Source organism: Zalophus californianus, chromosome 15, assembly GCF_009762305.2.
Source record: "Zalophus californianus isolate mZalCal1 chromosome 15, mZalCal1.pri.v2, whole genome shotgun sequence".
NCBI classification, from domain to species: Eukaryota; Metazoa; Chordata; class Mammalia; order Carnivora; family Otariidae; genus Zalophus; species Zalophus californianus.
In genome coordinates this window covers 34,752,621-34,774,933 of record NC_045609.1, presented here as the reverse complement: position 1 = coordinate 34,774,933, position 22,313 = coordinate 34,752,621, and the positions used below count along the sequence as shown (strand labels likewise).

General features: G+C 38.4%; 1 protein-coding gene across 6 annotated transcripts; it reads left to right on the top strand.

Annotated features, from left to right (window-relative positions):
• Nucleotides 1-48: 48 nt before the first annotated feature.
• AP3M1 (adaptor related protein complex 3 subunit mu 1) lies at nt 49-22,245 on the top strand. Of its 6 annotated transcripts, none has more exons than XM_027595862.2 (11): nt 49-274; nt 432-545; nt 5,828-5,894; nt 9,358-9,633; nt 10,298-10,469; nt 13,223-13,360; nt 14,731-14,816; nt 15,785-15,918; nt 16,772-16,979; nt 18,244-18,388; nt 18,869-22,245. In XM_027595862.2, exons 4-11 carry the CDS (start codon nt 9,361-9,363, stop codon nt 18,967-18,969), a joined length of 1,257 nt encoding a protein of 418 aa, XP_027451663.1. In that variant the 5' UTR covers nt 49-274; nt 432-545; nt 5,828-5,894; nt 9,358-9,360; the 3' UTR covers nt 18,970-22,245. The 6 variants fall into 6 exon arrangements, with proteins under 6 accessions (XP_027451663.1, XP_027451665.1, XP_027451660.1 ...); XM_027595864.2 differs by having other exon boundaries at nt 50-274; nt 9,464-9,633; XM_027595859.2 differs by lacking the exon at nt 5,828-5,894 and having other exon boundaries at nt 50-274.
• Nucleotides 22,246-22,313: the final 68 nt, after the last annotated feature.

The window sequence follows — 22,313 nt, the reverse complement described above, 5'->3', positions numbered from 1 at the left end:
TGAGTCCATATAGTGCGAAACCCGCTTTCTTCTAGGTTCTGGGTGATCTAGGAGATTTAGATCCTAAACCTCAAGAGACATCTTTCTTCTCGTTCAACGTCTTTCCGCTTATTTAATCTTTCCGATACTGTAGCCCGAGTTGGTTTCTTTGAAGCTGTTAGTCAGGCAATCTATTGGGCAACCCAACTGCGGGGTCCTCGCGGCCTTCTCAGCTGCCTCAGCCTGGGTCCGGAGTGGACCTGGCGCCGAATCACTGGCTGGCCCAGGTGTCGGGGTGAGTGTGGGGGGCGGGGAGCCTGCGGATAGGGAACAGCTCGAAAACTGGGGAGCCGACTGAGTAGCTGGGGCTCCGGACTCCAGCTTGGGCTGCGGGAGAGTCTCTGATGCTGACCGCGCCTCTCTCTCGGCCTTCTGGGCTTTCTTGCCGGCAGGGCCGGAAGGGAGAGGTGCACCTGCAGCCCGGCCTTCTCGGGTCCCAGGCCCAAGAGATTCAGACTCGTTGGCGTCCCTCCCCGTGCTTCGGCGCGGGAAAAAGATCACCCACGGTGAGCTGGAGTACCAACAATTGGATCTGAGCCCCAGGCTTATGCTTTGGAAGACAAAACTCCTGACTAACCTGAACAGACGTCCTGTTAGAGGGTGGCGCCTCGATGAGCGTGGGGTAGGGAATACCGTGAGGAGGGTGTTGCAGTTCTTAACGAGAGGTGACAGGAATCTAAACTGAGATGGAAGAGTGACGAGCGCTGTGGCTGGTTGGATTTGGATTGTGCCCGAAGTTGAAGCTTATAGCCTATATGATTAAGAAGGTGGTGCCATTAAAATTAGGAGACCTTACATGAAGAGGAGGAATTTTGTGGAACTTGGGATATATCGAGTTTGAAACAGTGGCTTAGGTGTGGATGGTAGAAAGAGTAAAAGAGGGTGGGGGGAAGAAGGCTGGGAAGTAAGCCGAAAAGAAACTTTCAAGGTGAGAACCAAATCAGGTGAAGTTTCACGAAATAAGGTAATAAGTATTTGTTTTGGTTTGGGGGAAGTTATCAATGACATAAAATGCTGCAAGGGTCAAAGGAGGAAGTTGAAGTCTGAGGCTAGGTAGCTGGATTTGATAGTTAGGAAGTCATTAGGCCATTTGAGAGAGGTGCTTTAATACAGTCAGTAACTGGTAAGAGAAACTGCAAGTGTAAACTATCCTTCATCATTTGGAGCAGAAAGATTACTGAGGATGTCAAGTCGAGGATTGGGGTTTTTTTTTAAAGAATACAAGGCACATTATGTTTTGGGGCAGAAAACAAGTAACCAATGTGTAAGATTAAAGATTCAAGAAAGAGGAGATAAGACCCAAGAAGAGAGAGAATGGAGTGGGATCAAAATTACAAATAGAAGGATTAGTTTTGGAGATAAAGGAGGACACTTTCAATTGAGACTATAGGAAAAGCTGGGGAATGAGGTGAATGAGGAATTACCTGAAATTTACATATCTTTGGTAAGAAAGCTCTCTTTGCAGTAAGGTTAGTTTTTCTTACTAAATCTTGGGATTTTTACAATATTTCTAAACATTCACCATAATGTACTATTGGAGTTCCCTGCAGAATAGATATTTTTAAGTAGCCCAATAATATCTCAATGCATGAGTAGCAAATGGCTTTTATAGAGAAGAGGAACTCTCTCTCCCTCTACACATGATCTCTCCTACTACACAGAGAAAATAGGAAGCGCTCATCTTCCTACAACCAAATGTACAAACCTTCTTCCCTTTTGTTTAAAGAGGAAAAGTGTCCAGGGGCACCTAGGTGGCTCAGTCAGTTAAGTGGCTGCCTTCAGCTCAGGTCACGATACCCAGGGTCCTCAGCAGGGAGCCTGGTTCTCCCTCTCCCCCACTTGTGCTCTCTAGCGTGTGCACGTGCTCTCTTTCTCTCTCAAATAAAAATCTAAAAAAAGGAAAAGTGTCCCTTATTAAGGAAGGCAGTTCCTTTCATCTAGTCTCCCAATACTATCCTCGCCTACCCAATGAGGATCCTCTTTTTTTCAGTTATTTCCTCTCATATTATCTGCCTTTCCCCTTCTACTCACACCTTTCCTTCAGCAGTTAGAAATAATCTTCCTTAACTGTGTGAAATACTCCCATTTATTTTCATGTCTTTTCATCCTCTTCACAGCTAGAGTTCTTGAATGTATCATCTACTCTCCTTATCTCTAATTTTCCCATTTCTTGTTATTTATTTCTTAGCCCATTTCAGCCTGTCTTGTTTCCTGCATTCCACTGAACTATCACTAAAACTACCCTTACGAAACTCACCAATGTTCTCTATGTGTTAAATCATAAATTCTCAATAGGGACAAAAATTGCTTGTGAGGCAAAAAAAAAAAAATACTCTTTATATATAGAACACAGTATATTTACAGTATATAAGGAGATACACAGAAAATATTAAAATTTTATGGGGGAGGGTGTGATTGAAGGGAGTCTGAAAAAGCCCCTTAGCAGGCAATTAAAAAAGACATTTTGTTCTTTTTTTTTCTTTTTTTGTTCAGTTCTTGTAGCTTGACCTCTTTGTGCCATTTAAAATGTTTAGTATTCCATTCTTCTGGAAACACATTAACACATGCTAGTTACTAAAAATCGTAACCCCTTTCTTTACTGCTCTTCAGCCACATCTTCTCAGCCTTTTTTTTAGGCCCACTTCTTTGGCCCACTTGCTATTCAGATGTTGGAGTTCTTTCCATAGGCTTTCTTCTTACTATGCACATTCTCTCTGTAGTGTTTTTCTCCTCGTAGCTGTAATTCCCATTAACAAAAAGTCATGTTTACTCATAAGCGTGTCTCCAACTCAGCATCTCTCTGAAGCACTAGACCTACATATATAATAGTCTTTTGAATATATCCATTTGGGTCAAATATATCCGGATTTGGGTCAATATACAGGACCAGGGCTAAGTGCCTAATTTTTCCTCTCATCTCCAACCCCCAAATCCACCTAATCTGCTCAAGCCTAAACATTTCTCTTATCTTTTTATTTTACTCCATCCCTGCTGTCAACACTGTAGTCCAGGGCGTCTTCATAATTCATCTCTGAACTGGTGTCCTGTTAATCAATTTCCACAGTGCAATCTCTCCTAAAACTGTAAATCGGATTTTATGAATTCCCTGCTTAAAACCATAAAAAATTGCACTGAGAATTAAGTGAACCAATCTCTGCTTATCTCCTTCCCAGTCTCATCTCGCCACTTCCCTTCACCTCCTAAAATTGCTAAATTTGTACTGGATTTCTTTACTTGTGTTCTCTGTCACCTCAAAGATTTGTGGAATTTTGAAGGACACTGTATTTCCCCTGTCATAATAGGAATTGCATCTTACTGTAATAAGTTGTTTGCCTTCTTTGCTGAACTCTAAACACTCTGAGTTCAGGGACTCTTTGTCCACCTTTCTATCCTTGCTTACTATATATAAAACATTCAGAACTACTTATTAGAATGAATAAATGGTTAAAATACTGTCTGAGAATTAGAGAAGCTAGAGTCTTCCCTGGTCTCATTCTCTTACCTTGCATATAGGCTCTTCTATGCCTCCGTTCTGTTTTATGTAGAAGGAATACATTTTCTTTTTTAGACATTATTCCAAGGGTATTTTGACTACCGATCTTCCTCGACTTCTGTTGAGGTTATGTCCTGAAAATATTGTAAGTCAAAGATGCATTTAATATACCTAAACCTACTGAGCCTCATAGCTTAGCCTAGCCTACCTTAAATATGCTCAGAACACTTAACATTAGCCCACAGTTGGGCAAAATTATCTAACACAAAGTTTATTTTACAGTTAAGTGTTGAATATCTTGTGTAATTTATTGACTACTGAAGTGAAGAACAGAATGGTTGTAAGTGTATTTGTTGTTTACTCTGGTGATCAGGTGGCTGACTGGGAGTTTCGCCTTGCTGCCTCTACCCAGCATCTCAGGAAATTATTATATCACTCTCCCAGAAAAAGATCAAAATTCAAAATTCAACGTATGGATTCTAATGGATGCATATCACTTTTGCACGATTGTAAAGTAGAAAAATCTTAAACCATCGTAAGTCAGGGACCATCTGTATTATAATTGCATTGTTTGTGAATCATCAGGTTGACTGTTCAGCATGGGTAAAGAGGATTTATGAAATATTTAAGCTGCAAAGTTCTGGTGGAACTTTCTCAAGTGGCTATAAAATAAGCTGATAGCCTTCTGTTTTCTGATTCAAAAGTCACTAAGAACAAAAAGATGGTTGTGGCTGCACTGAGTGTGTAGCTTTCCCAGAAAGTTTATTAGAATGATGAAAGGAGTAACAGCAGCTACTAAAAGGAAAAGTAACTAAAGAAACAGACTAATTTACACTGCCACATGTGGCATTTATTTAATTCTTATGTGCATTAGGCTGTTGATCATAAAGGAATAGAAGAAATAAGCTCTCTTTTCTTACAATAGAAGGGTAAAGTGGGTTTTAAAGCTAAGCACTGTTGAGAGCTACAAGTGTTAGGCTTTCATTTCAGCACTAAGGATAATAAACCCAGATGGCCGGTTTAACTTACTGTATTCTTCTGAGATTAGAACTATTGCCAACAAAAACAACTTTGGTGCAAACTTCCTGGAAAGAATTTTTCACCAGTTTAAGAGGATGAATAGGAACTTGGCCTCTAAAATAAAGGAACTATGAAATCACTTGCTTCAAGAACAAGCAGCTCTTTTAGGGTATACTGTGGCAACAAAGTACCACAGATCCATGTGAACTATACCTTCTATAGGATGAATGGTCTAAGAAGATAACTTATGTCATCTCTTTTAAATATATTTCTGCTCTAAATAATTTATTAGAACACATTTTGGCTTCTAACTAAAGAAGCACATCCTTCAGCTCTTCTTAAATTATAAGCTCAAAGAGCACATTTGCTGCTCGGTCCAGTATGGTAACCACCAACTACATGTAGTTATATACATTTAAATTAGTTAAAATTAGAACTTCAGTACATCCATTGCATTAGCCACGTTTCAAGTGTTTAATGGCCACATATGACTAGTGGAGACTATATGGGACATCCCAGGTACAAGACATACCCATCATTGCAGGAAATCCTGTTGAACAGTGCAGCATTAGAGTATGTTCCTACTAATTAGTCTCCTGGAGTCGGGTAAGAACAGGAGCCCGAGATTCATCCAGACGTGGGTTTGAACCCTAGCTCTGACACTTACTGTGTGATCTGATTTAACATTTCTAAGACTTTATTGTCTTAGCTGTAAAATGGGGATAAGCGCAGTATTTGTAACATTGAGTCATGAAGATTCAGTGAGATAAGGTAGGGAAGTGCCTAGCATAGTGCCTGGCCTACAGTAAGTACTCAGTACCTTTTAGATATTAATTTATTTATTCTTAATGAATAAAAAACTTTGAATCGAGCTGAAAATTTAATTTTGTAAAAAGTACCATATTCCATACCTAGCTCACTTAAAGTGCTCAAATCTGAGTCTCTGAGTGGATTACAATGTTCTCCTTTCAGCTACACTTTATATTTCAGATGAAGATTTTGTTCTAAGAAAATGTGTCCTAATACAAATTTAGTTGCAGATATTATCATTGGATATTCCTATTTCATTTTTTTCAAGTGTATCAGCAGACATTATAGTTAAAGCCAGTAGGTTCTGTATAGCAAGTCTGTATTCCAGTGACACTACTTAGCACTCAAATAGAAATATAATGCTGACACAAAGAGAGTCCTTAAATGTCAGCTGCTTTCATAAAATAAATGACTTGCTCTCAAAAGAACTGGTCAGGTTGGTGTCATTGTTTTCTGTCTCAACAGAATTGAATGAATCCATTCTGGAAAGTCTTCCTTTCCTCTTTGGAATTTATCTTCATGCAGAGAAACTGTATGTATTCATTTTAAATTTTTTACAGTTAGACTACACTTACACAATAGTATAATTTGAATTAGTTCACCACTAGGCTAAACACCTGGTAAGTATCTACATAAAAGAAAGGAACACGTTAAAGTAATTAGATATTTTTCTACTGTCCCCCATTTGTAAAGATAATAAAGTTTTTATTTGAAATATAGTTAACACTCAGAAAATTATATGTCACAATGTAAAACCCAATGAATTGTCACAAAATGAATATAACTTGTAACTATCATCTAGATCAAGAAATAAAATATATTGTAAGCACCTTAGGAAACATCCCCCATGCCCCTCTTAGTCACTACCCCCACTGTCCATAAAAGATTTCTCAAACCATAGATTAGTTTTGTCTGTTCTAGAAAGTCATATAAATAGGATTATACTGTATGTATCCTTTTGCATCTGGTTTTGTTTGTTCAGTATTGTGTTTGTAAGGTTCATCCATATTTGCTTCATGTAGCAATAGTTTGTTTTCATTGCTGTATAATATTTCATTTTAATAGTATGCTATAGTTTATTTTTCCATTGTACTATTAATAAATACTTTGAGTTCAAGGTTTTCACCATAACAGTATATTTTTATACATATTTTTGGTGCAAATTTGTACACATTTATGTTTAATCCACCTGGGAGTAGATTCGTGTGTCACAGTTACTAAGAATATGTTTTAAGTGAAATATAATTCACATATTATGAAACTCATCATTTTAAAGCATACCATTTAGTAGTTTTTAGTATATTCACAAAGTTGCATAACCATTATCTCTAATTCCAGATTTTTATCACCTTAAAAAGAAATGGCAAACCCATAACCACTAACTCCCCATTCTTTCCCTTCCACCCAGCCCCTGGCAACCACTAACCTAATTTCTGTCTCCATAGATTTGCTTATTCTGGACATTTTAGAAAATGAAATCATACAATATGTGACCCTTTGTGTCTGACTTCTTTTAACTTAGCATAATGTTTTCATGGTTCATTCCTTTTTATGGCTGAATAATATTCCATTGTTGGAAAATTATTTACCTATTCATCAGTTGATAGACATTTGAGTTGTCTCCACTTCTTGACTATTCTGAATAATGCTGCTGGGAACATTTATATACAAGTTTGTTTTGTTTTGTTTGTTTGTATACACGTTTTATATGGACATCCATTTCCAGTTCTCTTGGTTATATATCTAGGAGTACAATTGCTGAGTTATTTGGTAACTCTGTCTTTAACTTTTTGAAAAACTCACTGTTTTCCACAGCGTCTGTACCATTTTACATTTCTACCAACAGTGTATGAGGAGTCCAGTTTCTCCACATTCTTGTCAATACTTGTTATTGTCTGCATCTTAATTATATCTAGCCTAATGGATATGAAATGTTACCCCATTGTGATTTTGATCTACATTTGAAAAGATGTTGAGCACCTTTCCATGTGCTCAGTAAGCATTGATCATTTATATGTATATCTTCTTTGGAGTAATGTCTTCAAATTCCTTGCCCATTTTTTTATTGTTTTTTTATTATTCAGCGGTAAGCATTCTTTTTATATTCTGGATAGTAGTCCCTCATAAGATACATGGTTTGCAATTATTCTCTCATTCTGTGGGTTGTCTTTTTATTTTCTTGATAATGTCCTTCAAAATACAAAAGTTTTAAATTCTGATACAAGTCCAGGTTATCTGTTTCTTTTTTTGTTGCTTGTGCTTTTGGTGTCATCTAAAAAAAATTATCTAATCCAGGGTCATGAGGGCTTAATGAATACTTTTTCTAAGAGTTCTTAATAGTTTCAGCCCTTATATTTAGGTCTTGATACATTTTGAGTCAATTTTTGTATATGGTATAAGGTAGAGGTCCAAATTCATTCTTTTGCATGTGGGAATCCAGTTGTCCCAGCACCATTTGTTGAAAAGACTGTTCTCTCTCCCACTGAATGGTCTTGGCAATTTTATAAAAAATCAGTTGACCACATATGTAAAGGTTAATTTGAGAATTCTCCATTCTATTCCATTGATCTGTATGACTGTCAGTCCGTACCACATAGTACATTTGTAGTAGGTTTTAAAATCTAGAAGTATGAGTCCTCCAAATTTTTTCTTTTTCAAGAATGTTTTGGCTGTCCTTCGCTTTCATTTCCATATGAATTTTAGGACCATCCTCTTAGTTTCCACAGAAAAAGGCAGCTGGCATTATAGAAGGGATTGCATTGAATCTTAAGCCAATTTGGGCGGTATTGCTATCTTAACAATATTAAGTTTTCTAATCCATGAATGTGAAATGTCTTCCCATTTTTAGATATTTTTAATTTCTAATTTCTTCCAGTGATGTTCCGTACTACTCAATGTATACTAATAATGTTCTGTACAGTTTTGTACTAATGATGTTCTATACTATTCAACATATTTGCACTTCTGTTAAATTTAGTCCTAAATATTTTGATCTTCTTGATGCTCTTGTAAATGGAATTTCATTTTCAGGTTATTCATTGCTATGTGTAGAAATACAATTGGTTTGGGTGCCTGGGTGGCTCAGTTGGTTAAGCGACTGGCTTTGGCTCAGGTCATGATCCTGGAGTCCCGGGATCGAGTCCCACATCGGGCTCCCTGCTCAGCAGGGAGTCTGCTTCTCCCTCTGACCCTCTCCCCTCTCATGTGCTCTCTCTCTCTCACTCTCTCAAATAAATAAATAAAATCTTAAAAAAAAAAAGAAATACAATTGGTTTTTTAAAAATACTAATCTTGTATCCTGCAACCTTGTTGAACCCATTTATTAGCTATGATTTTGTGCATGCGAGCATGTGTGGGTGTGTGTGTGTGTTCTTAGGACTTTACATATACAAGACTGTAATCATCTGCAAATTGAGGTAATTTGATTTCTTCCTTTCCAATTTGGAAGCCTTTTTTTCATTTTCTTGCCTAATTGCCCTGGCTAGATTCTCCAGTACCATACTGAATAAAAATGGTGAGAGTGAACACCATTGTTTATTCTTGATATTAAGGGGAAAACTTTTAATCTATAGTCATTAAATATGATGTTAGTTATGGGATTTTCACAGATGCTCTGCTCTCTTGGGGTTAGGAAGTTTCTTTTTCTAGTTTTAAGTGTTTTTATTGTAAACGTGCTAGATTTTATCAAATGATTTTCCTGCATGTTTTGAAATCATTATATGTTTTTTTGTCTTTTATGCAGATTGTATGTTACATTGATTGATTTTCATATGTTGAACCAATCTTCCATTCTTGGAATAAACCCCATTGGTCTAGGTGTATAATCTTTATATGTTGCTGGATTCGGTTTGTTAGTATTCTGTCAAGAAGTTTTACAGTTATTCTTAAGTGATATTGGTCTGTAGTTTCTTCTATTGCCTTTGTCTGGTTATGGTGTCAGAATAATACAAGGATACTTTTTGATGTACACTAAATTTAAACTTTTTTCCCCCCAGAAAATGATCCACAGTCTATTTCTCATAAACTGTTCCGGTGACATATTTCTAGAGAAGCACTGGAAGAGCGTTGTAAGCCAGTCTGTCTGTGATTATTTCTTTGAAGCTCAAGAGAAAGCTGCTGATGTTGAAAATGTACCACCTGTCATCTCAACGCCTCATCACTACCTCATCAGTATCCACCGGGACAGGCTCTTCTTTGTGTCTGTCATACAGACCGAAGTGCCCCCTCTCTTTGTAATTGAGTTCCTACATCGGGTTGCTGACACTTTTCAGGTTGGTTATTCATCAAATCTTTTGAACTTAAATTAATCAAGTTAGTTGGGGGTGGGACACATAATTATATTCTTTAATTATCCAGCTTTGGATGTGTCTTCCATCTGTCTCTTCTTTTCAACTCAGCATAGATTCATAAACCCCTTTTTTTGTAGGGTGCACAGCAGTACACATGCTGCTCCATTCACTGTTTCAGTAGAACATAGTAATCGCATGGTCATGGAAGCCATATTTATATGTATTACAGATTATGTCATCAGGAAACAGAAATGCCCTCTACATACAGTTCTCTGAATGGTTCCAAAAGTTTTATTGGTTATGTAATCTTCTAATATTTACCTTTTATTATCTTGCTAAGTATACCAAATAATTGAAAACTTAATCTGTGTTTTGGGGGGTATCTAATCAGGGAAAATTAAGTTTATAGTTCACATCCTAGTTTAATGTTTCAATGTACTCTCTGTCTAAATATGTAATAGGAATTCAGTTCAGTCTAAAAATATTGAGAAAATATTGAGGAACAGAACTGTAGAGGGTTTTTTCCCCTCTGACTTAGATCTTAAACAATGAATTATGCTACTCTAAGTTTATCCTTCTGAACAGAGTATTTAGAAAGCCTTTCTTCATGCCTTTCATTGTGCAATATTATGTACATTTTGTTAAGGACTACTTTGGTGAGTGTTCGGAAGCTGCAATTAAGGATAATGTGGTTATTGTATATGAGCTCTTGGAAGAAATGTTAGACAATGGATTTCCACTGGCTACTGAATCTAATATTTTGAAAGAACTTATTAAACCACCAACAATTCTCCGTTCTGTCGTCAACTCTATTACAGGTAAGGTGAAAACATGCTGCATTAGGAACTGAGCAATTAAAGCTTTATAAACAACTCCTTGTTGCTTATGATCTGGCAGATTATTAAGGTAGTGCAGTTTGGCCAGAGTTAAAGTTAGCAGTATTGTAAAATGTATGTGTATTTCTTTTCAGGGGGAAACTCGGTCTTAAATGATAAAGAAAACTTGATATTTCTCTTTTATTGTAGGTTTTTCTATAGGCCCACAAAAACATTATTACTATTATTTAACACTAAATAATAAGACTGAATAAATTTTCCCAGTTAGTCCTAAAGAAGCCAATATAGTGAGGTTATAAAAGGGAAACCTATATGTGAGGCTACTTAGAAGAACATTTAGTCTATTTATAGACTGGCATTTTAATATTTAAATTAGCATTATTTTATGTGATGTGATGAAGATGTTAACTAACACTACACTGGGTATTCATTGTAGTATATAAGTGTATCAAATCAACATGTTGTATACCTTAAACTTAATGTTATATGTCAATGATACCTCAATAAATGCTGGGAGAAAAATAAAAATTAATAAATAGCATTATAAAACTGGCATTATGTTGTTACCCCCAAATTACTAGGAAATAGAAAATTTAAGACTCTCCACCACAGAGTACATATTGTCTCCTCCAAGTCTTTCTTTTATACATGCAGAAGACTTATTAAAACAAAGAGAGATAGGAAATTAGTCTATTTGTGAGATCTCACGCATTGTGGGCCTTGTACTTGTGTTATAAATTTCTAATTTTTGTTTATTTCTTGAGTGTAGCTAGAAATTAAGTACATCCAGATGATAGTATTTTTTGAGAGTATTGAAGTCTTCTAGAGAAAGATTTCTGTGAAATGTTACATGCCATACCAGCTCTGCTGTCTGCCATTTTAAACCCCTCTCCAAGTGTATTGACCTAAAAAATGGGGCAAGAGAGGCCTCTGAAAAAGCTTTATTCATCTTCTGTATAAGGCGGAGCATTAGGAGAAATTCAAGGAAAGATAAGATGGAGTAAACGTGCCTAAAACTTATGCTCTGTTTGGGAGATTGGGAAAAAAAATTAAAGCACATAAATAATATAAGATTGTAAAAGGCAATTCCATACTTTATAAACAATACAATGACACTGGAAAGTATACGCGATATACTTTACAAAACTATAAAAATTTCTCTTAATTACACATAAAACATTCGTACAGACAAAAAAGTTCTAAAATGTTTTCAATGACCATCTCCAACTAAGGAACTACATACCATCTTTATTTTTGCTTTACACTAATTTCTAAAATAAACATGTATTTTATAGTTACTAAAACATAGAATAAAAATATATAGGTTATTAAGGCAGTGCATTATGAAATTAAAGAAAATGTTTCAGTAGATGAACTGTGGTGCTTGGCCCCAGGGCAGGGCCCTTGAGAATCAGCAGAATTTAGGGAGAGAGGGAGGAATAAGAGCATTCTATAGATGGAACTATATGAGAAAAAACACAAAGTGAAAAACCTTGAAATGTATGAATTCATTCAGCAGGAACAGAGCTGTTTTTTTTAGCTGAGTAATGAGATATAAAACTTGAGTTAAGTTGAGGAAATTCTTGAATGGTAGGCTAAATATTTAATTTTTATCATAAAGCCCGTGTGGAAACATTGAAAGTTTGAACAGGAAGGTGAAAGCAGTGTTTTTAGAAAATTCTTGAAAGCAAAAGCTTTGGAGAAACAAACACCAATCAAATTAGACTGTAAAGTTGTATGTATAGTATGATTGCAACTATATTTTAAGGTGCAGTCAGAAAAAAAGCAAACTTATCAAAATAGAAAAAAATAAGTGCAACCCATTTATGAGGGAAATGTTTAAAGAAATGTACCAAAATGTTAATGGTAGTTGTAGTTTGGTAATAGGAAGATAGATTCTTTTTAGCCACTTTTCTGAACTTTCCATGTGTTGTTATTAAGCATGTACTACTTTTGAGTTGGAAATATAAATTAACCAAAATGTTAAATATGTCACAGCTCAAGGGTATGTTTTGGACAACTAGACTTATTTTCAGACATATGTCAATTTACCAGTAAATTAGCCAGATACTAAACATGAGCCATATTGCAGCCATATGGGTGTGCCGACCTAAAAATGGGAAAAGGCCAGAATGTGTTCTTCATCCAATTACTCCGCTGAGGCCTGCTTGGCAGCATATCATGTAGAATTTAAGCTGAATACCAAAGGGCCTACTTATCACTCTGTATTCTCAGTGGAGACATTTTATCAGCAGAAGGTTTTAAAACAACTAGCCTCTTTTCTTCATCAGTGGCAGCATAACGAGATTCTGTTGTTGAGCCACTGAAATTAGGTTAGGTTACTGTTAACACACAGGAAGCAAAAGATAAGTAAATGAATTTAACCTGATTTGGCACATAGAGGACCACATGGCCTATTTCTGTCTTCTAGAAATTTGATCATGTTAGTATGGATCTATCTCCAACAATTTTGGGAACTATCCACAACTTCAATGAAGAAAAACCCAAACATTAAAGAAGCAGCTACGGCATTCATTTTTTTTTCCTGTTAATAGCTTTTCTTTCTCTTTTTGTTTTTAAAGTAAACTATACACCCAGTGTGGGGCTCAAACTCACGACCCACAGGTCAAGAGTCGCACACTCTACCGACTGAGCCAGCCAGGCACCCCTGTTAATAGCTTTCCTGATCACCATTTTATGCATTACCTTTGCTTTCTCCTTTTCCGGTTTTCTAGGCAGTAGTAACGTTGGGGACACACTCCCCACTGGGCAACTGTCCAACATCCCATGGCGCCGGGCAGGGGTAAAGTACACAAACAATGAAGCCTATTTTGATGTCGTTGAAGAAATAGATGCAATTATAGATAAATCAGGTAATTGTGGGCATGTGGTCTTATTTGGGAAAAACAGTTGAGCTGACATAAGCTGAATAGAAAATTGAAATCCCTTGGTAGTATGGTTTCAGCAGAAAGGCATTCATTTTCTAATAGCTTAAAAAACTGTTTATTTTGCCCAGAGCTTACATATAATTTTCATAACCACTAGCTGAGATCTGCCAAACCTTTGTAAATCAGATCTCATGCTGCCTTATTTTAAACCAGTTATTACTCTGTATGCCTCTCCCTCTTGCCGTTTTTTCAACATTTATTGTTTATCTGCCATTTACCATACTTTTGCTACCACTGTATATGCAGTACTTCTAATAAAGACCCCAGATAAAACAGCGGTACTGTATTAGAACCATAAAATTTTATTAAAAACATCTAGTCCAACCCTCACATTTTATGCATAAAGAAACTGAGCCTCAGAAGCGTTTAGTAATCTGCTTAAGGTCACACAGCTAGTTGGTGTGTGAAAATGAGTGATTGTGAATTAATAGCCAATATCTTTTCTTCAGTGAGTGCCCTTTTCATTATAAAATTCCATCATACAGAATAATAGCTGTATTATTACAGAATAATGGCTCCTATTTCTTAAAAGTTAATAGCTTAGTCCATTTCAATGAGAAATTTTCCTCATTTCTAAATTCCATTAAAAATATTTTAACTTCACTTTTTTTTTCTAAGAGGGAAAGAGTTGGGGGAGAGGGCAGAGGCAGAGGGAGGGAGAGAGTCTTAAGCAGGCTCCACACCCAGCATGGAACCCAAGACAGGGCTCGATCTCATGACCCTGAGATCATGACCTGAGCCGAAACCAAAAGTCAGACGCTTAACCGACTGAGCCACCCAGGCACCCCAAAAATATTTTAATTTCATATCCAGCTGTCTTACAAGGTTGACTCTATCAAGATAGAGGCAGGTTTGGGGCACCTGGGTGGCTCAGTCGTTAAGCGTCTGCGTTCAGCTCAGGTCATGATCCCAGGGTCCTGGGTTCGAGCCCCGCATCGGGCTCCCTGCTCGGCGGGAAGCCTGCTTCTCCCTCTCCCACTCCCCCTGCTTGTGTCCCCTCTCTCGCTCTGGGTCTCTGTGTCAAATAAAGAAATAAAATCTTTAAAAAAAAAATAGGCAGGTTTGATATTCCTTAGAATTACCACAGTCCTACCAGAGTTAGGTGTGGGCCCTGGTACTCAGTGAAGAAGCTGTCATAACCAATGTAATGGGTCCCCTGTCCACTAACTTGTTAGTAGATGTGCATGTTTCATTATATCTGACACCCAGGAGGCGTCTCCATAACTTCAGATACAGTGATCATTCTAGTAAAGACTCAGATTCCGGTGATTTTATCCCTTTCTTTCTTTCTTCAGGATCTACAGTCTTTGCCGAAATTCAGGGGGTCATTGATGCTTGCATTAAGCTATCGGGAATGCCTGACCTTTCTCTTTCTTTCATGGTAAGTTTCGTTCTCCTGTCCTATAGCTCTTTACATGCCCACTACATATGAAGTACCAAATGAAATGATAAATACTGAGAGATGTTTGTACCTTAGATTTAAGGATTATCTCAGAAATATTGTAAGATTGACTTATTTAGAGAGAGAGAGAGAGCACACTTGAGCATGAGCAGGGGGAGGGGCAGGGGGGAGAGAGAGAGAGTCTCGAGCAGACTCCATGCTGAGCCGGGAGCCCAACATGGGGCTCGATCTCACAACCCTGAGATCATGACCTGAGCCGAAATCAAGAGTCAGCCACTCAACTGACTGAGCGACCCAGGCACCCCCTATCTCAGAAATATTCTTAGCCAGCTTCCCAAGATAGTGACTTACGTGATGAGCATGGCCTTTATGGAAAGCTGAGGAGAGGTCTTCTCCTGGGTGTATTAGAAGTGGCTTAAACAGCTGACTGACTTCTGCAAATCTGTAGTCTCACTTACTGAATTACTTGCTTTGCTGGTATGAAAGGGCATTGATCTTTTGTGTCATTTTAGACTCAGCATGATACACTACTAAGAAAATAGAACAGAGTTCTCATGCTCACTTGTCCTGTCCCACATATAAAATATTTGTGGGGCACCTGGGTGACTCAGTCGGTTAAGCAGCCAGCTCTTGATTTTGACTCAGATCATGATATCAGGGTCCTGGGATCGAGCTCCATGTCGGGTTCCATGCTCGGTGGGGAGTGTGCTTGAGGATTCTCCCTCTCCCTCTCTCACTTTCTCTCTCAAATAAATGAATAAATCTTTAAAAATATATATATTTGAAAGCCTTGTGAAACCATTAAGTTTATGTTATTGTGGTCATAGTAACAAACTCTTAACATGACTACTTTATCCTTAGGGAGTATATTAATTTCTCATAATATCTGAGTAGAGTTGCCATGTTCCATGCACTCTATGAATACTGCCGTCTTGTTTTCCTGGCAGAACCCACGGCTTCTAGATGATGTCAGCTTCCACCCCTGCATCCGGTTCAAGCGCTGGGAATCTGAAAGGGTTTTGTCATTTATTCCTCCAGATGGAAATTTCCGACTCATATCATATCGTGTCAGCTCACAAAAGTATGTTGATGCATCAACTAGAAATCTGCTATCACGTATCATTGTGATGGGTATTCACCTTACCTTTTTCATTCTGACAGTGGGATACTTGAATTCATCACTGCTCCATTTAGTCATGGCTCACCAGGAAACTTGGGAAGAACTGGTGAAAATATGTATCTAAAATAATCAGTATATCTTATATATGAGAATATAAAGTAGTAGTAAAAGAGACTAGTAAACATACCTGAGAACAAATAAGCATTTTGGACTCTGCATAAGCTACGCAAAACCTTGAACCCATGCCATAATTTTACTGTGGTGTACAGACTTCAGAGCTGACGGAAGGACACAAACACATCTCCAGCTCTCTAGGCTATCTCCCAACTAACTGGCTTCAGGTCATTCTTTTGTGTACTAAGGTTTAAATGAATTGGCATTGTGGGTTGTAAATGGTTTGTCCCTTGAAAATATCAGAAGGTATTTGGGTAATATCAGATGGGACTCAAAAGCAGAGGAATTATTTCTTGGCTCTTAGCACATAGGGACTATTTTATTTAGGATAATTTTAAATTATCTCTTCTGTGGGATCTTAATTCTTCAGATGAGGCCTGTTTGCCCCAGTTGTTTATACTATCTTGATTCTTGTCTTGATGTGTATACTTACTGCTCAGAAATTGTGTAATTCCTCATGTGGTGGTTGAGTACCTCTGGTGAGTACCAGTGAATGCTGAGTCTCCTGTTCTGGGGGGGTATATGGCCCTATCGTGGAGTCAGAGGTACAGTAGGATACTCTGGACTGAGGTTTCGATGCTCCCTCAAGAGCTGTCTCACACCATTAATTATGTTTGTGGTTGTGTCTTTCTCTTCTCAGTCTAGTGGCAATACCGGTGTATGTGAAACATAGCATCAGCTTTAAGGAGAACAGTTCTTGCGGTAGATTTGATATTACGATTGGACCAAAGCAGAATATGGGAAAAACTATTGAAGGAATCACAGTAACAGTTCACATGCCAAAAGTTGTGCTGAATATGAACCTGACACCAACACAAGGCAGCTATACATTTGATCCAGTTACCAAGGTACAGCCACCTCTAATCAAGAGTGAGCAAATGTTTCTGCAGGCTTTGACGGCAGGGATGGCAGAGGGAAGGGTTTAATGTCTTGGTTAAAACTAAAGTCCCTCACAAAACCTGGAGAGTGTACTGTGCTGTGCTCTTGCCACTGGCTGTGGAGGGAGTCCCGCATCTGCTGCTGAGATGAACCGAAAAGTGAGACTCGTTCCGTTCCCCTTCAGAGTGTGCCTTTCCTCATCCACTGGTAATCTAGCGGTGTACTCACTGAGGAAGAAGATGTAAAAAGCTTTTTAAAAAGAGAAAAACATTATCTGGATAAAAAGTTAGTATTGTAGTCTATTAATTGTTAAATTTTCTGTAGAAATTGATCATTAAGACCTTTCTTTTTAATTGAAAAGCACTGTTTCATACTCTTCCACAGGGGATGCTGGCTAGGAAAGCTGCTTCTCACCATATATAAATGTGCCTCTAGCAAACGGTTTTCAGAGAAATTGTAAGAGATGATTTTCTGTCAGCTTTCGGCTTGGGTAAAAAGTATGATTCTTTTCAACAGCAGTCATTGAGCTGCCTGATAAGTGAAAAGGCATACTTTTAAATAAAATCACTGAATGTCAGAGATCATCTACTCCAGTCCTAAGGATTTGAAGAACCTCCCCAGAGACTACCCAGGGCTGAGAAATGAAGGGAGAGCTCCACATCCCTGGCCCTTCACCTTGGCTTCAACTGTAATAGCTTCACTTTGTTGACTGTTCCTGAGCTTCCACACTAAAGATTTTACTCAAAGAAAGCTAAAAGTTTAAAAAACACCAGTTTAGATCCATTTTCTCATGTTACAGAAAAGTAAACTGAGGCCTGGAGACTTACAGTGAAGGTGGTATAGTAGAAAGAACATTTGAAATCAGATTAGGTTCAAATCCCAACCTTGCCTCTACACTAGCTGTGTGACCTTGAACAAGTCATTTGACCACTGAGCCTCAGTTTCTTTGTAAAAAGAAGACACAGTCTACATCACAGGCCTCTTTGAGATAATGTATGAATAGTGCTAAGCACAGTGCTCTATCCAAAAGTCGGTAGATGCTCTACAAATGTTGGTTCTCTACCCTCACCATGCCAAGTCCCCGACCTGATTAGTGGTAAAATTCCATGAAGATCCCAGGTCTCTTTGTTTCCAAGACACTGTGCTTCATTCTGTACAAAAGTTTATGGTGTCTTTGTGAACATTTGTCTTTAGTAAATGGTTCAGATTGTATGTTTTTTATGTCTTTTCAAGGTACTAACATGGGATGTGGGAAAAATTACTCCACAAAAGCTCCCAAGTCTTAAAGGACTGGTCAATTTACAGTCTGGAGCACCCAAGCCAGAAGAGAATCCCAGTCTCAACATACAGTTCAAGATCCAGCAGCTTGCTATTTCAGGTAAGGATAAGTTTTGACTTGTGTTTAAGGGTGAACTGAGTTTTGCTGAGGTCAGCTGTCAGGAGCTTAGAAGGGTAGGAGCCTTCCCTCTTTAGAAAGAACAGCAGCTCCAGTTTGCCTGTCACACTGGGCAACGGGGCGGTCCTCTCAGGTACGGTGATTTTGCAGAGCACCTGATTTCACACAGCTTTCTTCCACCGCACCCTCTTCATCCGAGCACTAAGGAAGGATTCATTCCTGCTCACAGAAAGAATTACCCATAAAAGACATTGCTTGCCCACATGGGAATCTAAACTAAAACTACCCCCCACAGTGCTGTAATGTGTGAATAGTAGAAGGGAGATTGCTTGCAAATGGTAGAAGGGACATTTGGCTAATGTCAGATTTACTGGGTAATGTTCATTGCTAAACAAATAACTGTTGGTTACTGTGGCCAGGAAAATAATTTGTTCCTTTCCTTACCTGTTCTTTTTGACACAGGCTTAAAAGTAAACCGCTTGGACATGTATGGGGAGAAATATAAGCCATTTAAAGGAGTCAAATATGTCACGAAAGCTGGAAAGTTCCAAGTGAGAACATGAGAAGAGGCCAAAATTCCTCAAGATCTGTTTGTTTTCCTAGTGTCATTATAGTTTATTACTGTTAGGTACCAAGTGGGTGGGAGTCCATATTCTAGTCCCAGCATTCCTATTGAGCTACACACAGCTAACAAAGTTGCTTAGTAATCAATGTAGGGTTCTGAAGAGCTATAAGCTAAGGAAACTTTGAATGCCTTAGCTGATTTTGTAGGTGATTGCCTCCATAGGGGGACCTCAGCTGGAGGCTGCACATTGTAACAGTAAAGGCAAAAGGCTACAGTGATAACCTCTCCCCTAAAACAAGTGAACTGGTCTCAGCAGGAGCCCGTCTCCATCTGTAATATGATGTTATCACATGCAGCCCAAGCCCTCTCCATCTGTAATACGATGTATCAAGTGCAGCCCAACGGCACACCTGATCTTAGCCGGCCCAAATCAACATCTGTCCCAACAGAGGAAGTTCCCCCCACCCCAAGAAGTTTACAAAAAAACTGCCTCTTCAAGTGTTTGCCTTATTCAGCTTTTCACTTGTGCCATTAAGCAAGCACTGTAGCAAAAGCCACTTCCACTGGCCCTGGCAGGGAGCCCCACGGCTCCAGGCTCCATTTTCACTGTACTTGGTCTTGTATTTTTTATAAATAAGATTTTTACGTAAAGCTCAGATTTTGATTTACAGGGACCTTGCTGCAGGAAGTACCGTCTCAGTTCTGTGCCACTAGTTCAGCTGTTAGATAGCGTAGTCAAAATTATTTGTATCAAAGGGGTGAATGCTTTATTAAGGCAATAAAAGGGAACACTACTCCTGCTTTTAGGAAGTTATTGCAAGCACAAGCATTTGAGATTTGAAGCAAATTAAAGCGTAAAAGAGAAACTTAAAGGAACTTTGCCACATTCGTGTTTTATAAAGCTTATCAACACCACTTAAACCATCGTTAGCCTAAAGGCCTCAAGCCCTACTTCAGCAAAAGAAAGAAAATGTGCCTGCTTCTCACTAGCGTCACTTTTTTTTAATCTTTTATCTTTTTTACTGTTGTTCTTCAGGTCTTGAACTTACCTGCATCCTTTGTCTTTAGGGGGAGCTCCCGTTTCCTAGTGTGTGCTTCCCAAGGCTCCAGTGGCCAATAGGTTCCTTCCTGAATCTTGTCTTAATTGTTACTTGAACGTCTCTACCGTACTGTCTGAGCGCTTGGAAGTACGTGATACTGAGGCAGTAACAAGATCCTCAGTAACATTGACGAAACCATATTGATCGTCTTGGTTGGCAAGTCAGTCTAGAGTTGGATCATTTCACTCAACTTCCTGGCTTTTGATGTCCTTGCCCAGACACTTTGCCTCATTAGACATGAAGAATGGAGAAAGGCTGAGAGATACAAGTGCTTGTTCTTCGTGGTCCCATTTGTTCTCGATTATGCTGTTAGTTTTCTGCTCGTGACTCCATTATTTTCATTCCTCTCGGCTTGTATGTAACTCCCTTTTCCATATCATGCTAAGAATGGCCCTTAAATCCATCCCTTTCTGCTGTCAGGGGCTAGTGGTCAATGCTGCTACAGAGAGCCCACCGGACAGCAGGCTTCTTACCTTCGCCTGCCTAGGGTACCCAGCCTGCCTTTCATCTAATAGGAGATGGCACCTTTTGCAAATTTGAAATTTCTTGGGTAACCAATATCAGCTTGGCAGCTAAAATCAAGACGTTGCCAAATATTTATTCCCTTTGCCTAACATTGATTACCCAGTCCAATTGCTTTTATTTTTAATGTCTTTTAATGTCCTATCTCAAAAGAACAATCAGTATATTTGCTTTTCTTTCTGTACAATCCCTAATCTCAACCATGTATATCTGGACTGTCCAGTTTTCTTTTTGTGCTATCTTCTCTTATATATAAATAAGCAAATCATATGCCAAGAGTCTCTTGTCTCTAGCAATTTCTGCTGAAACTTCCAAGTAGACTGTTTCCTTTTACAATTAAATTATTGTATTTATTAATTTGAATCCAGTATATCCTTTCTTTAATCTGGTTATACTGTCAATAAAAAGATGAAAGCAGCAAGTTGGTTTTTTAGCTTGACTGTTGATTGAGCATTCTCAGATGGGCATACCTCGGTGTCAGAGCAGGCTAAACATGGTCAGTTTTTGTTCTATATCGTCCCATAAGGTGTAACGGTTGCTGCAAAACACTTGCAGGTGTTCCTCTCTTAACCTCAGTATGCTAACGGCCATGGATACTTTCTCTGAGCATCACCCTCTGGCCACAGACTGAGCAGCAAGTGATCAAAGTTACTCTCCCTATCACCACCACCACCACCTACTAATAACAAAGATCCATGAATATTTAGTAGTAGTAGAATATTTTTCAAACACAGAATTCCAGCTAATCTCAGAAGTGCCCCACTTTATAAATTCTTAAAGGAGATTTCCTAAGAGCAAATGAAGTAGATGCTCGTTTTCTGCATAAGGAATTTACCATCATTCAGAGAGAATTCACGTGATGGGTTCATTCCTAAAGTGGTGCTACAGAATAGCCCTTGGAAGATGCTGGTCTTCACTGTTAGAGTCCTCTGATTTGAGAAAACAACTAAAAAATATAATGCAGCAGGAAGGCAGCACCCGTGAACATACGGTGAGTAACAAAAATGAGACCATGAAATCTGTTTTCAGATACTGCCAAGCTAATTCCGTAGCCTTGGACATTTCTCTTTAACTCCAGCAGTCTGGAATCTTGCCTCCCTAGTCAGCAGCACTTCTAAATCAGCCATAAATGTAGTCTGCAGCACTATCCCTCTGTAATGATCCCCTTTCAGATCCAGAAAATCAGGCAAAAACAGTGAGGCGTCCGTTTTCCTCCCAAGTACCTACTCCTACTTCTCGTCAGTTTTTCCTCAAGCAAGAGGAGTATGTCCCCCAAAGCTAGCTCTGCCTTATAGCCTGGGTGGATTTCTGACAGCCCTATTGTTCTATATTGGGCTTTGAAATATAAAAAAAGATAGACCTGTGGTATTCCTGTCCCTGTAACAGCTTCAGCTTCTTAGGTGTGATGGTCTCCACGACTACCTAGCAGTTTTTAAGATGAAAACAGACTACTTCAACCAGAGGATGATCCACATCTTCTGGCTGTTTTCTTCCTATTGTTCACCCCGGTCACCTCCTCCTAGTGTAAAATCCCCAAAGTCGTGCTTTATTACGTAGACCCTTGTTAAGTAAATATGCTGCTGCTACTGTATAGTAGTATGTTGTTCATCCAGTACAACACTAGGATTAAATAAAAGTCTTCAGTTTCCAGATCCTGAGGATTAGTTTCATTGGCTCTTTTTCAAAACAGAGGAGAAAACGGAACTAAACGTTTTGCTAA

What these genes read in the sequence shown, in the direction of transcription:
- AP3M1 (XM_027595858.1), top strand. Translation starts at nt 384, where the DNA reads ATGCTGACCGCGCCTCTCTCTCGGCCTTCTGGGCTTTCTTGCCGGCAG. An exon ending in CGGGAAAAAGATCACCCACG is followed by an intron (nt 546 to 9,357) that starts GTGAGCTGGAGT and finishes TTTTCCCCCCAG; the next exon opens with AAAATGATCCACAGTCTATT. An exon ending in TGCAATTATAGATAAATCAG is followed by an intron (nt 13,361 to 14,730) that starts GTAATTGTGGGC and finishes TTCTTTCTTCAG; the next exon opens with GATCTACAGTCTTTGCCGAA.